General features: G+C 34.3%; 1 protein-coding gene across 4 annotated transcripts in view; it reads right to left on the bottom strand.

Moving 5' to 3' along the window:
• Positions 1-16,650, bottom strand: part of SNX13 (sorting nexin 13) — a 156,607-nt gene that overhangs the window by 74,606 nt on the left and 65,351 nt on the right. For all 4 annotated transcript variants that reach the window (XM_054496852.2, XM_054496853.2, XM_063667497.1 and 1 more), the window contains 4 exons: positions 11,504-11,625; positions 11,315-11,416; positions 9,372-9,460; positions 4,217-4,300 (listed from right to left, as the gene is read on the bottom strand). In XM_054496852.2, the coding sequence (XP_054352827.1) occupies positions 4,217-4,300; positions 9,372-9,460; positions 11,315-11,416; positions 11,504-11,625 (397 nt within the window). The remainder of the gene's footprint in view (positions 1-4,216; positions 4,301-9,371; positions 9,461-11,314; positions 11,417-11,503; positions 11,626-16,650) is intronic.

Here is a 16,650-nt window from a genome sequence, read left to right as displayed (position 1 = left end):
ACTGACCACTCTGGAAGTGAAGGAAATATGTGACCTTTCAGACATGAAATACAAAAGAGCTGTTGTGAGGAAGCTCAAAGAATTTCAAGATAACACAGAGAAGGAATTCAGAATTCTATTGAGAAATTTAACAGAAGCTGAAATAATAAACAAACTCTAGAACTGAAAAATTCAACTGATAAACTGAAAAATTCATCAGAGTATCTTAACAGCAGAATTGGTCCAGCAGAAGGAAGAACCGAGCTAAGACAGGCTATACAAAAATATATACAGAAAAAAAGAATCTGAAAAAAAATGAAGCATACCCACAAGATCTAGAAAACAGTGCCATAAGGGCTAATCTACGATTTATTGGCCTTAAAGAGGATGTAAAGAAAGAGACTGGGTAAAAAGTTTATTCAAAGAAATAATAACAAAGAACTTTTCAAACCCAGAAAAAAACATGAATACCCAGGTACAAGAAGGTCGAAAAACACCAAGAAAATTCAATCCAAATAAGATGACCAAAGGCATGTAAATCAAACTCTCAAAAGTCAAGGATAAATAAAGAGTCCTAAAAGCTGCAAAAAGAAGGAAAAGAAGGAGAAGGAGGAGAAGGGGGAGGGGAAAGGGAAGAAAGGGAAGGAGGAAAAGGAAGAGGAGGAGGAGGAGCAGCAGCAGCAGCAAATAACACAAAGGAGCTCTCATACAACTGGCAGCACACATCTGAGCAGAAACCTTACAGGCCAGGAGGGAGTGGGATCATTCATACATTCAAAGTGCTGAAGGAAAAAAAAATGTCTTCCAACCTAAAATATCATATCCTGCAAATTTATCTGTCAACTCTGAAGGAGAAATAAAGTATTGGCCAGACAAACAAAAGCTAAGGGATTTCATCGATACCAGATGAGTCTTACTAGAAATCCTAAAGGGAGTTTTTCAATCTGAAAGAAAAGCATGTTAATGAGCAATAAGAAATCATCTGAAAGTATAAAACTCATTGATACTAAGTACACAGACAACTACAGAATAATACTGCAACTGTGGTGTACAATCCACTCATATCTTTAGTGAGAGGACTAAAACACAAGTCAACAAAAAATAACTGATAAACAAATTTAGTAAAGCTTCAAGATACAAAACGAACATACAAAAATCAACAGTGTTTCTATTTGAATAATCTGAAAAAGAAAACAAGAAAAGTAATCCCATATAATCACAAATAAAATAAAATACATAAGAATAAACTTAACCAAAGAAGTAAAAGATGTCTACAAGGAAAACTGTAAAACACTGATAAAAGAAATTGAAGAAGACACAAAAAAAATGAAAAGATGCTCCATGTTCATGGATTGGAAGAATCAATATTGCTAAAATGTCCATAGTACAAAAAGCAATCTGCAAATTCAAAGCAACCCATATCAAAATACCAATAACTTTCTTCACAGAAATAGAAAAAATAATCCCAAAATGCATTAATATATGGAACCACAAAAGACCCAGAACAGCCAAAGCAATCCTAAGCAGAAAAGAACAAAGCTGAAGACATCACATTACTTGACTTCAAATTATACTACACAGCTACAGTAACCAAAACAGCAGGGTACTGGCATAAAAACAGACACATAAACCAATGGAACAGAATAAAGAACACAGAAATAAACCCACACATTCACAGTAAATTCACTTTTTACAAATGTGCCAAAAATACGCATTGGGGAAAAAAACAGTCACTTTAATAAATGGTGCCAAGATAACTGGATATCCATACACAGAGGAATGAAACTAGACCCCTATCTCTCAGCATATAGAAAAACCAATTTAAAATGGATTAAAGACTTCAATCTAAGATGTGAAGCTATAAAACTACTAGAAGAAAACAGTGGGGAAACAATCCATGACATTGGTCTGGGCAAAGATTTCTTACATAAGACCTCAAAAGCATAGGGAACCAAAGCAAAAATGTACAAATGGGATCACATCAAGCTAAAAGGCTTCTGCACAGCAAAGGGAATGATCAACAAAGGGAAGAGACAATCCACAGAATAGGAGAAAATATTTGCAAGCTACCCATTTGACAAAGAAATAATAACCAGAATATATAAGGAACTCAACTCAATAGGAAAAAAAAAAAGAATCCCATTAAAAATGGGCAAAAGATCTGAATAGACATTTCTCAAAAGGCAACATATAAATGGAAAACAGGTTATTAAAAAATGCTTAACAGCACTTATCATCATAGAAATACAAACTACAATGAGACACTATTTCACTCCAGTTAAAATGGCTTTTATCCAAAAGAAAGGCAATAACAAATGCTGGCAAGTATGTAAAGAAATGGATAAAGAAAACATGGTACATACACAAAATAGAATATTATTCAGCCATTAAAAAAAGAATGAAATATTGACTGGGGGACATTATGTTAAGTCAAATTAACCATGCACAGCAGGCCAAATATGTGGGAACTAAAAACAAAACAAAACAAAGACTGAACTCATGGAGATACAGTGTCAAATAATGTTTCTTTACCAGAGGCTGCGAAGGGAAATAAAGAACGAATGGCTAATGGGTATAAAACACAGACAGAAAGAGTAAGATCTACCATTCAGTAGCACAACAGGGTGGCTACAGTTAACAATAATTTATTGTATATTTCAAAATAACCATAGGAGTGGAATTGGAATGTTCCTAATGCAAAGAAGTGATAAATGCTGGATATGATGGATACCCCAATTATCCTGATTTGAACATTACACATTGTACGCTTATATCAAAATATCACATGTACTCCATAAATATGTACAACTCTTACATATCCGTAATTTTTAAAAATTAAAAACTTGTTAAAATTTTTAAATATAGATTGTCACAAATTTGATTATCACTTTAGAATAACTTCTTAGGAGTTGAGTTCCTAGCCAAAGGAGACTCATTTTTTTATAGTTTTAATTGTGCAGATATGTGTATTTTCAAAGCTTTTATAGTGCCTAATGCAAAGTCTAAAAAAGTTCACAAAGGAAAAGAAGAATCAAGTTCCATGGTCTCCAGGAAAGGCTCCAGAAATAAACAATTAATAACAACTTTTGTCTGCAGGTACTACAATCTGGTGGAAGGGTAAACCTTTGCAACAACAATAATAAAACAACGGCAGCCAGGCACAATGGCTCACACCTGTAATCCCAGCACTTCGGGAGGCTGAGGCAGGCGGATCGCTTGAGCTCAGGAGCTCATGACTCGCCAGGGCTACATAGCAAAACCATGTCTCTACCAAAAGTACAAAAAATTAGCGGGGTGTGGTGGTGCATGCCTGTGTCCCAGCTACTTGGGAGGCTGAAGCGGGAGGATCACTTGAGGCAGGGAGACAGAGGCTGCAGTGAGCCAAGATTGTCACTGCACTCTAGCTTGGATGAAAAGAGTGAGATCCCATCTCAAAAATAAATAAATAAAAATAAAGTAAAAAAAAAAAAAATAAAACAATGGCAAGTCTGACAATGCCTAAGGGAAATCAAAGAACAATCACGTAATTCTTTCTTAAGAAAGCTACACTGAGTTAAAGGAAGACAAATGTAGAGTAGAAATCCCAGATTTAAGAATATAAATCGAAGATCTAGAAGTAGGTATCAAAGTATTCCCAGAAGGTGGTCCATTTACAATTCTTCCTTGACCATGAGTTTATTAAGGAAAAGTATACATTATAAAGAAAAAAAAATAGGGCTTGTGAACTTAGTAATAACTAAGTCTTTGATATGACTGACAGGAGAAAACTATTGAGTTAACTACTACAGACATTAGGCAACTTACAGAAGCATCTAGAATACAGATCTTCTGGTTCTCATTCTACTATTCTGTCCTCCATATTTTCCCCATTATACAGTATAAAATGTGAGTTACATGTAAAGTAGTTCAAATCCCAAGTTGTATTTAAAAATCAAATAGTAGCCATTAAAAATACTCATCATCTACAGACACAGGTAGTAAAATATTCTATTTTTTTAAAGAAATAGTAGTAGCACCATAACCGCAAGGAAGATAATCAACAAAATTCTTAAAGAGAATTTGGTCAACACATTCAAAATATAAGCAAATAAAAATATTGGAAACACAGAGATTACTTCAGAAACACTTTACTTAATTTCTTTAATAAATTACTGCTTAAACACCCTATCTCCCAACTGTATTTTTACATTTAAAAAATTATTTCTAAAACAGAGTTGTAATTTTAAAAGGCACCTACCATCCATATGACATACTGATTAATATAATCAGGATCACTGAGTTGATTTATTAATGGAAGAAGAATTCCTCGTGCAAGGATTTCCTGAAAAAAAAGTAAAAAACAAAAACAAATTTAATCTATTTCTGAAATCAACAGCATAATGTAAATATTCTAACACAATGCTGTTACGTAAGAAAAGTATGATATACATGTAAGTAAAACTTGATAAGCAACACAGTCTTATAAAAAGATGAACTACTATGCCTCAGTTTAGATAAATGAGATAAAGTTACCTATATCAACTTGGACACATCTCCACAGTAACAACTGTGGAGTGAAATAAAGCAAGATGGTACCTCTAGCATGTTAGCATTGATGTCAACTTTAAAAAGACAAAATATAAGACTAACAGTGTTTATGGATTCATTTATCTTTATTAAAACTATAGAAACATAAAAGAAAAGGAAAGGATACACACTGATTTTAGAACTGCTACCAAGAGAGGAAACGGCAACTATAGTACATTATCAACACTGGTTACATCTAGGTGGTTGGTACATAAATGTCTACTGTATTATTCTCTATGCTTCTCTGTGTTTGAATAGTTTCCTAATAAACATTTTGAAAATAATAGATATGTTAATCGACTCAACATTCTCTAAAATCTACCTTCCCATTCTTTGCAGTTGTTTATGCTCCTGTGCATTAATATTCTGCCCTTCCTTTAAAAACTGACTGCAGAATTAATTACCCTATTAAATAAATCTTGATCACTCCAACAGAAATATGCTTGAAATACTCATGCCCTGTATCTATAGCATTTAACACTTGATATTTTCTCTGTAATTATGTCTTATATTTTTCTAATAGAGGCAACTATCTAGGAACACTCTACATGAGTGGAATTGGTCAACTTATCTATTGAATTATTTATTCTCAAAAATATTTACCTTCCTCATCCCATCTTCTCAAGGTCATTGTTTTAAACATGGCAGGCATTTGATAAATGAATAGAAAAAAAACTAAGAGTTTAGTACTGATTCTATAAATACAATGATTTCACCTGGTATTACCCTTTAGTGCCAGTAATATATAAATTTATGAAACCTAATTTCTTAAGAATATTGAGGGAGGTTAAATAACAAGCTTAACAGGATGTATAATTTTTCTAAGGATCACAGAAGGTGGTCTTTATTTTTAGTAAACTGTACAAGTCTCTTTTGTAAGCTGTATAAGTCTCTGCCAACTATTACCCCCATGATGAATCAGTATTTCCAAAAAGCACTAATGGAGGCGCCAGTAATTTTTCTGAAATGTCTTTGGAGACACTACAGTCTGAAATGACAAAAAATAGCTTCTTTCAAGGTTAGTTTTAGTCTCCTACTTCTTTAAAATTGTATTTACGTATGTAATTCCTTCCTTCAAATTATGTCTCTGGCCACATGTTCAAATTTTAAAATGTACTTTCTTAGGAGAAAATTCACACACACACAAACACACACACACACACACTTTTTCCAATGTTTCTTTTCAAAAGGAGAAAAAAACACCTGGGGAAAATTTTTGATTAAATTTTGTGTTTCTTATTAGTTGGTGCAATGAGTCGATTTTTATTAGAAAACTTCTAATCTGTCACATTAAAGGGTTTGGTTAGTCAAGGGCTAATCATGACTCAAGGTCCTAGTGAGAGCTCTAAATATTCCAAGCAAGTAGCCACTTTCACATAATTCCTACTTTAAGATCCCAAATTTTTAGAAGACAGCAATGTTTGTCAAACATGTTTGACAGCAATGTTTGTCAAACATGATTCAATACATTGAATCATGTATTCAAAGATACAAAATCATTGAAGCCATATCTTTAAAGGAATAAAACATAGTAATGGCAAGAAAGTAGAGGCAATTAAATAGCAATTATCTCAAATACTGTGACTTACACAATCTATACAAAGTATCCGTACAAAGAAAATTAAAACTCTTTCATCTGTTATTTAATCTAAACAAAACTATCCTGTGAGAAATTTTAGAATTACTGACAAAAGAAAACAAAGAAAGAGCTAAAGGAAAAAAAACTGACTTGCTGAATGCATGGTCTGCAATTATCCTCACTCAATTAGATTCAACCAAAAAGTAATAAAATACTGGCCTAAAAGAGAAATTTATTTAAAAAAAAATGTGCTCATTAAAATCCTACTTATTTTAAGTAACTTCCTGTAACAAGGCAGATTTTCACTCATGGCTCTTAGGAGTCAACTTAATCTTCAAGAAGCTGCAGTAGCATATGTACCACAGCCATCAAGAGGGTAAATGGGTTTCCTTTTGCATTAAAACTGATTGTCTGAGCATCTGCTATGTGCCAGGTATTATGTTAAGCACTAAGTATATATTTATGATAAATACAGATATAATCTCTGTCCTCATTAGAGTTACAATTCATTTGGGAGAAAGAGGTATCAAATTAACAACCAAATTACCATCTTAAAATATGGTAAATGCTATGAAGGAAAACAATTGGATACTATCCATAATAACAGGGAATTATGAGGGAGATTTAGATTGGGTGGTCAGGGAGGGCATCTCTAAGGAAGTGACATGAAGTGAGATATGAAGAATGAATACAATTTAGCTGACAGAAGAAGAGGAATCGGGTTTTTTTTTTTTTTTTTGAGAGGGAGTCTGGCTCTGTCGCCCAGACTGGAGTGCAGTGGCGCGATCTCAGCTCACTGTAAGCTCCGCCTCCCAGGTTCATGCCATTCTCCTGCCTCAGCCTCCCGAGTAGCTGGGACTACAGGTGCCCGCCACCATGCCCAGCTAATTTTTTGTATTTTTAGTAGAGACAGCGTTTCACCAAGTTAGCCAGGATGGTTTCGATCTCCTGGCCTCGTGATCCACCCACCTCGGCCTCCCAAAGTGCTGGGATCACAGGCGTGAGCCATCGCGCCTGGCCGAGGAAATCATTCTTAACAGAGAAAAAAAGGACATTAGAGAGGCAGGAAGGAAAATGGCACTTGTGGGGGAAAATGCCAGTGTGGCTGGAGTATAGTGACCACTAACAAAGACTATCCTTGACCAAACTTAGGCTCCTCTGAATCCTCCACCCATTTACGCCTTAACCTTTGAGTTTCCATGTCTGTTCATCTTTTCATTGCAGTTTTAGCAAGAATTCTATCAAGTGGGTTTAGCCAGACCTCCCTCACCTTAAATTCCTCAGTTCCCACCCTTTGTATCTGAACATCCCATCCTGCTTTCAACAAGAATCCTATTAAGTCTGTTTAACCAGAATTCCCACTACATCTGATGTTTCCTTTTAGTAATTTTCCATCCACTGATCCCCAGCCTGCTCCTTGGCTATAAATCCCAACTTGTTCTTTTTTATTCAGAATTGAGTTTGGTCCTATACCGAGGTCACTTTTCCCCTACTGCAACAGTTGCTGGATAAGGTCTGTTTTTTACTACACTTACTGTCCAGTTCTGGTTTTCCTTCACATTGCTTGGCATGAAGGCTAGAGAGGTACATAAGGCCACACACTACATGCGAACCTATAAGCCTCTTGAAGGACTTGAGATCTGAAAAATTTACTAGATGATCATACCACTTATTAGGATGGAGAGAAGATTAAAAGGCACACAGGATATGGAGGTAAGAATAAGACTTCCACTTTGGACATTTAAGTTTTAAAAAGCTGTGAGTCACTCAAGTGGTGACTTCAAGAGGGCAGCTCAGAGTTGCCCGGAGCTCAGAAGGTAAATCTGAAATAGAGCTATAAATTTCAAACTCATTAGCATTTGGAAAGGCATTTAAAGCCACAGTAATGGATGAGCAAGAAAAAGTCCTGGGGCTTAAGATCTTGAATAATCAAAATTTAAGCAGAAAGGAAGTTAAGGAGTATAAACATGACTAAAAAAGGAAAACAAAGGTGACTAAAAATGAGACCAGTGACATGAAAGAAAGGAGAAAACAGAGTTTCAAGAAGGAAAAGATGGCAAGACATGCGAAATAATGCTGACATCCCACGTAACAGTAGCTGGCTGGAGTAACATATAAACAGATTATTATGCCAAATGGATACTCTGCATGAACTGTATCTGACTAGTATTATCTTCCTTCAGTGGCAGATATGAATCTAGTGATAGACATCCAGGTACTTGCCACCCTTGATAATGACCAGCCCAAATAATTGGCCTTAACAATATATAGTTAATGTATCAGGCTCCTCCCATCAAAACTAAGCACTTTCTATTACTTCACGTAAGTACCATTAACATACCTGAGAAGTACACTGAACTCAAGTTAGGTAGATGTTAGGAAATTGATGGTATTGCTTATAAACAATATCATGCAAGCATAAAAGCAAGTCTCAGGAATTGTTACCTATTTTGCAGGACAGACTAAAGAGATCATAAGCTTTTGTTTTCAGGAAAATTCAAAACTTTCATGTTACGCATTCAACCAGGACATGGTCTTATGTAGCCAGCATTTCTAAATCATTACCAGCAGCCAAAGACAAATGTTATTCCTTTAAATTTACACACAGAACTTTACTCTGAAGGTTTATACTCAGGGAATAAGGAGTCCAAGACTACTATTCTCATCTGACATTAATTTTCCAATTGCTAAAAAACATAATCTTAACTGCATAGTTTTTAAAGTTTCTGTCCAAAAATGTTATTTTTATCTAACCTGATTTAGATAACACTAGGGTATAAGAAAATTTAAAACAAACTTTTGTCATAACCAAAAACCAAAGCACCTAACTATGGGCCAGAGACTTCTGGGGGATTAGGGGGAGGTTTCCATAAACCTGAAGTTCCCTCAGAAGCTTGGGTTTCAGGTGACCCTTTCAACACCATTTTCATAATAATGCTAAGACATTATTTAACTTTTCACTCTTGTTCTTTCATGTACACACAGTGACCTTTACAAAGTTACATAATGCTATGATGGTATCGATCTATCAGGTAATGAAACATATGCTTGTATATTTTCATGTTTTAAAAATTTCTTAGTTTTCACTTATAATACGTAAATATTTTAAAGAAAACCCACATAAACAAAAGCTCTTTAGAGTCTTCAATAATTTTTAAGAGTGTAACAGGGTCTTAAGACCAAAAATTTTGAAAACTACTGCTCTACGTTTTTTTACAGGTATGATCTGGTATGAGTTTAAGCTTACCCTGACAAAGTATCGCATGATCTTGTTCTGGAAATCTCCAGGAGGTAGCAATAAATATAGTAAGACCTCACACAAATCCCTTAGGAATCCTAAAAATAGAAAAAGTAGCTATCATAACATTAGAAAATATAAAGTCTACACTTCCTCTTGATATATAAGATACATAAAAAAGGTAGAAATAAGCAGTTCCCTGGTTATAATGGCTTATTATTTTAGTAATTAGTACACATCAGTATTCATTAAAAATTCCTTCATTATTCTCCAAGTAGTAACTATTCATTAATTTTTTTTAATTTTGCTGTTTTAACCAGTTTTTTGAATCATAAAAAATTTCGTTACAAGTCTTTTTTCCCAAAATAGTTTTAGATGGACCAGGTACTTTGTAATTCTACCACACATTAATTAGCTTTCCATACTTAAAAGTTATTCACACATTTAAAAATATAGCTGTAATTCTTCTTTCAAGAAAAAACCTCCACCATCTCAGCAGGCTATAACAAAGGAAAAAAAGAGTACGCTCTTCTATTCTGCTGATTTAAGAGAGCTCAACTTACATAAAAGTATTGCACATCAGTATATCTATGTGTTACATTCTAAGTTACTGTAATATAAATTGACCCTTGAACAAAGAGTCTGAACTGCTCAGGTCCACTTATATGTGGATTTTTTTCAGTAAATATATTGGAAAATTTTTTAGATATTTGTGACAATTTAAAAAACTCAGAGATGAACCGCACAGCCTAGAAATATCAAAAAAAATTAACAAAAAGGTATGCCATGAATGCATAAAATATATGCAGATACTAGTCTATGTGTAAATCAATTGTTTACATTATTGATAAGGGTTATGGTTAACAGTCGGCTGTTAGTATGTAAGTTTTGGGGGGTCAAAAGTTATGCACAGAATTCTGTCTGCACAGAGAGTCAGTACCCCAAACCCTCTCACTGTTCAAGTGTCAACTATACTTCTTAACAGTGCTAATAAACTGGCCATTAAAAGCTGAATTATACAATAAACATAAAAAGAAAAGGGAAAAGAAGAAAGGAAGAACAAAGGAAATAAATAAAAATATTTAAAACATTTTCAAAATCTAAGAAAACAATTTCTACAACTAGAAGGGCTTTTCTATAGTTGTTCCTATGCTGACACTTCCTGGGAATATAATTGCATAAATGATCCTCTTAATTTAAAACTGTGCCAATTAACAGACTTAATACTTGCAAAACTGAGGAAGATAACATCCTCAGCTAAAACTTGTCTAGTGTAAACTCCTACCAATAAAAGACAAGCCCGTTGAAATCTATAAATTTTATTTGAAATCACTGTATCATTCCCTTAGGAAATATTTTATGGTAACAAGTATACTTCTGAAGCAAAAATAATAAATTCAAGAGGAAGAGAAATTACTACAGATAAAAAAAATCAGTTATAAAATGTTTGTGTTTGCTATATTTTAAAAGTAGATTGATAATTTCTTTTCTTTTTTTTAGACAGGGTCTCACTCTCATCACTCAGGCTGGAGTGCAGTAGCATGATCACAGGTCACTGCAGCCTTGACTTCCCAGGCTCCGGTGATTCTCCCACCTCAGCCAGCTGATGTTTCGTACTTTTGGTAGAGACAGGGTTTCGCCATGTTGCCTAGGCTGGTCTTGAACTCCTGGGCTCAAGCAATCCAGGCCCTTCGGCCTCCCAAAATGCTGGGATTACAGGCATGAGCCACTGCACCCAGCCAGGACCAGTAATTATTAAAGATGACCTTTAAAGAAGAAAACAGAATCTGGAAACTACTTTTAAGAGTTACAAAATAAAATAAAATGAATAGCATCTTTACTATGCTACCTGCCCTAAGTAAGAATAATTTTACCCTTAGATTTGTTCACTGGTTCTGCTAACTTGACTCTAGCCAGCTACTATTGTCAAAAAAGTTAAATTGAAAGAAAACCTTCTTCATCTTTGGGGGAAGTGCACACTAGATCACGGCAAATCTCCTTCTCCATTTCAACTTCAACTTCAAAGAAGGTATCTACAAGATCTTCTGCTGTACCTAAAGAAAAACAATTCAAGATATATAAAATGATGAAAGGAAAACAGATTTTTAAATCCTAGTTTTCAAATGGAATAAAGATATTACCTTTTACTTGATCATCTTTCTCTGTTATTTTCTGTTGAGCCTTTCTGAATACTCGTAAGTGTGTGCCAAAATCATCTACAATGCGTGTAGTAAAATAAGGTTGCCAGTCTATTTCTTTTGACCTTATAAAAAACACATTACATAAAAGGATTATATAAATGCTTTATCAGAAAATATAAATTCATTTTAATGACTACTGACAAACGACATGATTATCTGAGACTGTAAATTTAAATTGAGATTTTCATTCATTATTACCTGTTAGTATTGTTTCACAAGATCCAAAGTAAATCAAATCTACTTCACTAAGTCTTCTAACAATATTACTTGAATTATTTTATGTGCCAAAGCTTAAAACTACTATCTAAAGACTTAAAATAGAAAAAGAAATTAATTTTTTTCCAGTTAAATTTGAAGTGAATCTGACAACAGTATACCATGTAATTTCTCAGCCCCAACATAAGAATACATAACGAATTCTGAATAGTTTTGTTTGCTTTTAAAAGAGCATTTCAAACATTTCTTGGTTTCTTGTGAACTCTTTCTGAATTCTCCACATTCATCTTTTTAGCTATGCAACACGTGTTCTGAACGTTCTGTTTGAATACACTAGCACTTAAAAACTTGGCCATGGCCAGGCACAGTGGCTCACGCCTGTAATCCCAACACTTTGGGAGGCTGAGGCAGGAGGATCACTTGAGTCCAGAAGTTCAAGACCAGCCTAGTTGACATGGTGAAACTGTCTCTACAAAAATTACAAAAATTAGCCAGGTATGGTGGCATGCACCTATAGTCCCAGCTGCTAGGGAGGCTGAAGTGGGAGGATCACCTGAGCCCAGGAGGTCAACGCTGCAGTGAGCTGTGACCACACCACTGCATTCGAGCCTGGGTAACAGAGCTATCGCACCAAAAAAAAAAAAAAAAGCCTTAACCGTTAGAAATAACTAATTAGAAGGAAATGGTACGAAGAATGATGTAAAATATCACACATATAAAAGCCTTTAGAATACTCATGAAAAAGGTGATTACTAATTTTAGGAAGTCACCTAGTCTTCTATCTCAAAAGCAACAGACCTCAAAAGATACTGTTAATTCAGTATACCAGTGAAACAGGTAAAAAACACAATAGATAACTCAAAAACAATTTCTCTCTCTCCTTGGATTGGGTGATTTTTTAATATAATGTTCTTTTTCATAAAATCACACTAAAATTAATTCACCCAGGAATATACCAAGTAGATAGAAAACAAAGAGTCTATTCATGAAGATGCTGGACAATGGAGGAACCAAAAAAGTACACCATAATTCATTATGGTAATTACCCACACATACAATAAAAAGGCTAGTGAAGAAGCTGACTTAATTACTATTACATTTTGGAAAAAAAAAAAAAGCCTTAAAGAGTCAGTATGATGTTGAAAAATAAATGGCTGTTTTCAAGTAAAAAATAAGTTATTAACACTAACGTTTGTTGTATGCATGAAACTAAAGAGAAAGCCATAAGTATATGAACATGAAAACAAATTAACATAAAAAGGTGGATCCCTAAGCTCAGTAATCCGAGGATGAATTAATTAACATTATTTAGAATATAAGAGCCATGCATATAAGCATATAACTAAACTTGGTAACAATATTCAGTCTCAACATAAACCTAAAATAAAAACTTAAACCTAGCAGTCTCTAGAAACTCTTTTTTCTTATTTAAAAAAAAAATCACAATCTGTGTAAGCATCTTTCAAAAATCTTTACATGAATATTTATTCAAAATCATCCATACTTGAAAATTTTATAAAAACAAAATTTACTTAGTATAGGCCATAGCTCATTTAATCCATAAAAGGTTAATTTTGACAAATTTAGAAGAAAGCAGAATATATAATCTTTCAAGTTACATCTGTCCTGTTTCATGGTACAATGCTGTTTATTTAATTTACTGAAACTTTCAAACAAAATAAATTTTACCAATTTAGAAGACATTTTAAATCCATCTTGATTCATTATAGAGGATGTAATGACATTTTAAACGAATAAAATTATCAAGCAATGCAAATACATACAAATGATTTTAAATTTGATGTACAGATTTCTATTTTCAATACAGAAATATGTTGAGGGTAGGAAAAATAGGAAAAACGGTACCGATATCTCTTTCTGAGGTTATTATTTTCCTTCTGCTTGACTTATTTCCACTGACTTCATGCAAACTTAATATAAATCTCAAAAGAACTTTCTAGATTAGGAAGAACAATAGCACACTGCTTCCCATTTATAAATTAGAAGGATACATACTAACAATTTCTAGTAATGTTTGTCTTAACAAAATTGGAAAATACTTTGATGACAGTGAAGTACTTTCTAAAATCATCACATGATAAATATGTAATAAATGCAATGTGAAAATGAGTAAGAAATATTTCATTTATGTAATAGCCATACTTCTACTGCATCTACTACATAGCTTTCTACTAGAGCTCTTAATATCAATTATTCTTACATTATGCCAACAGTCAAAACTCTTTTTCACTTTGCTTAAAATATTCCCCCATATAATTCTTAGTCTAGTAAAACAATCAGGCTATTACATAATGCATCTTATTACCAACACTTGAGCTTTATTATTACTAATAAGCTGTAATTTCTTGAATTTAAAAATAAAAGAACACAATCCCTATATGACCAAAAAAAGTGATACAATTAACCCTAGCTTGAAAAAATTTACAATAGGCCCCTGAAGCTTATGTATCTTGACAGAATGGTTGCAAGAAAGCATTAAGAAGGTTAACTAGGAATGCAAACAACTAATGCAATTTTAATTGAAAGCACAAAAGCAAAACAAAACTATAAAGTGTGTCTCTCTGAACATAAATTTTGCATGCCCTTATCTCTGTCTCTAATGCTACCATCCTATCCCTCCCCACCATTCTACTTATAGGTCTCCCACATCCACTCGTCTCCCTTGCATTCCAATTTCCATAAAGCAGTCAAATTTTTAAAATAGGATATATACAGCTTTAAAACTGCAATAACACCCCATTATTATTAGGACTAAGCACAAACACCTTCTCTAAGATCTTCCATACCGGAGAGCCTTGTGTATTTCCGCATCACCATCTATTTCACCCTCTCCCTTCCTCTTTGTTATGCAGATCCACAGGCTTTCTTTCCATTTGTCAAGTGCAAATATGCCCCTTTTACTCTCAGTGCCTCTGGACAGACTATTCCCTTCACCAAATTTGCTTGGCACTGCCTACTCTCCATAAATTTTCCTTCTCTCCCCCCATTCACTTGACAATTCCCACTTACACATTAAAGTTCATCTAAAATGTCAATTCCACATGCCAACCTTCATTGACCCCCACCCTCTCCACTATTCCTTCAGACTAGGTTCTGTCTCCAGTTATGCATTCTAATAATACCAAACTTTCCACTTTTTATAGCTCTTACAACCTACAGTTGAATTATTTGCTGTTAGAACATTAATCTCAGTAAGGCACGGATTGACTGTGTCTGTTTTTTTGTTTGTTCATTTTGTTTGTTTTTTTTCAACAGAGTCTCACTATGTTGTCCAGGTTGGAATGCCATGACTATTCACATGCATATTCACAGTGCAGCCTCAAACTGCTGGGCTCAAGTGATCCTCCTACCTCAGCCTTCTGAGTAGCTGGGAGTACAGGCACATACCACTGCACTCAGCCAGCTGTGTTTGTTTTATTCATAGCTGTATCCCCCGTGGAAAAGCAATGTTTCGAACATTATTAGAGGCACTCAATGCATATTGATTTATTGATTCCTTTTTCAGGTCAGAGCACTGTTTACAATGGGTGTTTGGAGAATGGCAACAGGAGGCACAAACAACAATTGCTTCCTTACTCCTTAAAGTGTTAAAGTAGAATATGTACTGAGAAGCTCTTTTTGCCCCATGGCTACTTAATGCCAATCCCTTAAAAAGGCAAGTAAAGTCCCAAATATGTGGTTGAGTTTAGGATTATAAATTGCCTCACTTGTTCTATCTATTCTAAGCAGTGTACAGCTCATCATCAGTAGCACAAAACACTACCAAAATCAAGTATTTCTGGAAAACGCACTGGACTGACACAGATGCCTTTGATTCTAACAAAAGACTCCCCCAAATGATGAGTCTTTTACTCAAATCAAAGGCATCTGTGCCAGTCTATGAAATTCAGCAAGTCACATCATTTCCCACAGTTTGTTTTCTCTAACAACACTTACTACATCTTTGAGTCTATGATTATATTAGCTACATAAAACCACACATATACATACACAGGGATGGAGTGTATAAAAAACTGGTAATTGCGCAGTAGGTAAATTTAAATATTTGATCAAAAGAGGGAGCCATGAATATATTTCACTTTAACTTCAATTATATAAATCTTCCTGTGTAGGACTAAGACTTTTTCTTTGGTTAAGGCTCTGCTGAGTGGTATTAACATGGCCTGGGTCTTGAAAAAACTACGAACTGTTCCTACACTGCAAAACCTATGGTTTCCAGTTTCTTTAAAATGGCATGGCAATAAAGACATTTGTGAACAAATCTGCATGCAGAGTCCTTGAAGACTTTCAAATTTCATAGTTCCCTTTCGCTCACTTAATTCAATTACACTCTTCAACCAGCTGTGAGTAACTCCAAAGCAAGTGACTTGGTTTTCATAGAAACTACCTTGTCATATTCCTATTTCTTCAATCTAAGTTGAGTGTTAATTAAACTACCTGATTATCATAAAAAGTATAACTGGGATATTTAGGCTCAAAAACAAATACAACTTTTTTTCAACGTGTTTGATTATCTGTCTCCTCTAAATCACCAATATTCAGGTCACACCACAGACTAATTGTATCAGATTTTCTGGAGATGGGGTCCAGGTATCACACAACTGACTTTTGATAAGCATAAAACTCCAAGGGTGGAAACAGAAGTGGATAGATGCAATAGAGCCTAGTCTTAATGCTAAGATTACCAGTCAGTATAGCATACAAAGGGGATGGAGAGCACTGGCTAACCAAACATCAGTTAAAAGAACTTTCACTGCAATAGCACAGAATTGGAACCATTTCAAAATCAGCTTAAAATTTTGTTGACGAGAACCACACACACAAAGACTATAGATTAAGTGATATGTCGT

Source organism: Pongo pygmaeus, chromosome 6 (genome assembly GCF_028885625.2).
Source record: "Pongo pygmaeus isolate AG05252 chromosome 6, NHGRI_mPonPyg2-v2.0_pri, whole genome shotgun sequence".
NCBI lineage: Eukaryota > Metazoa > Chordata > Mammalia > Primates > Hominidae > Pongo > Pongo pygmaeus.
Note: the sequence above shows the minus strand (reverse complement) of the source record. Positions and strands in the feature narration are given on the sequence as shown.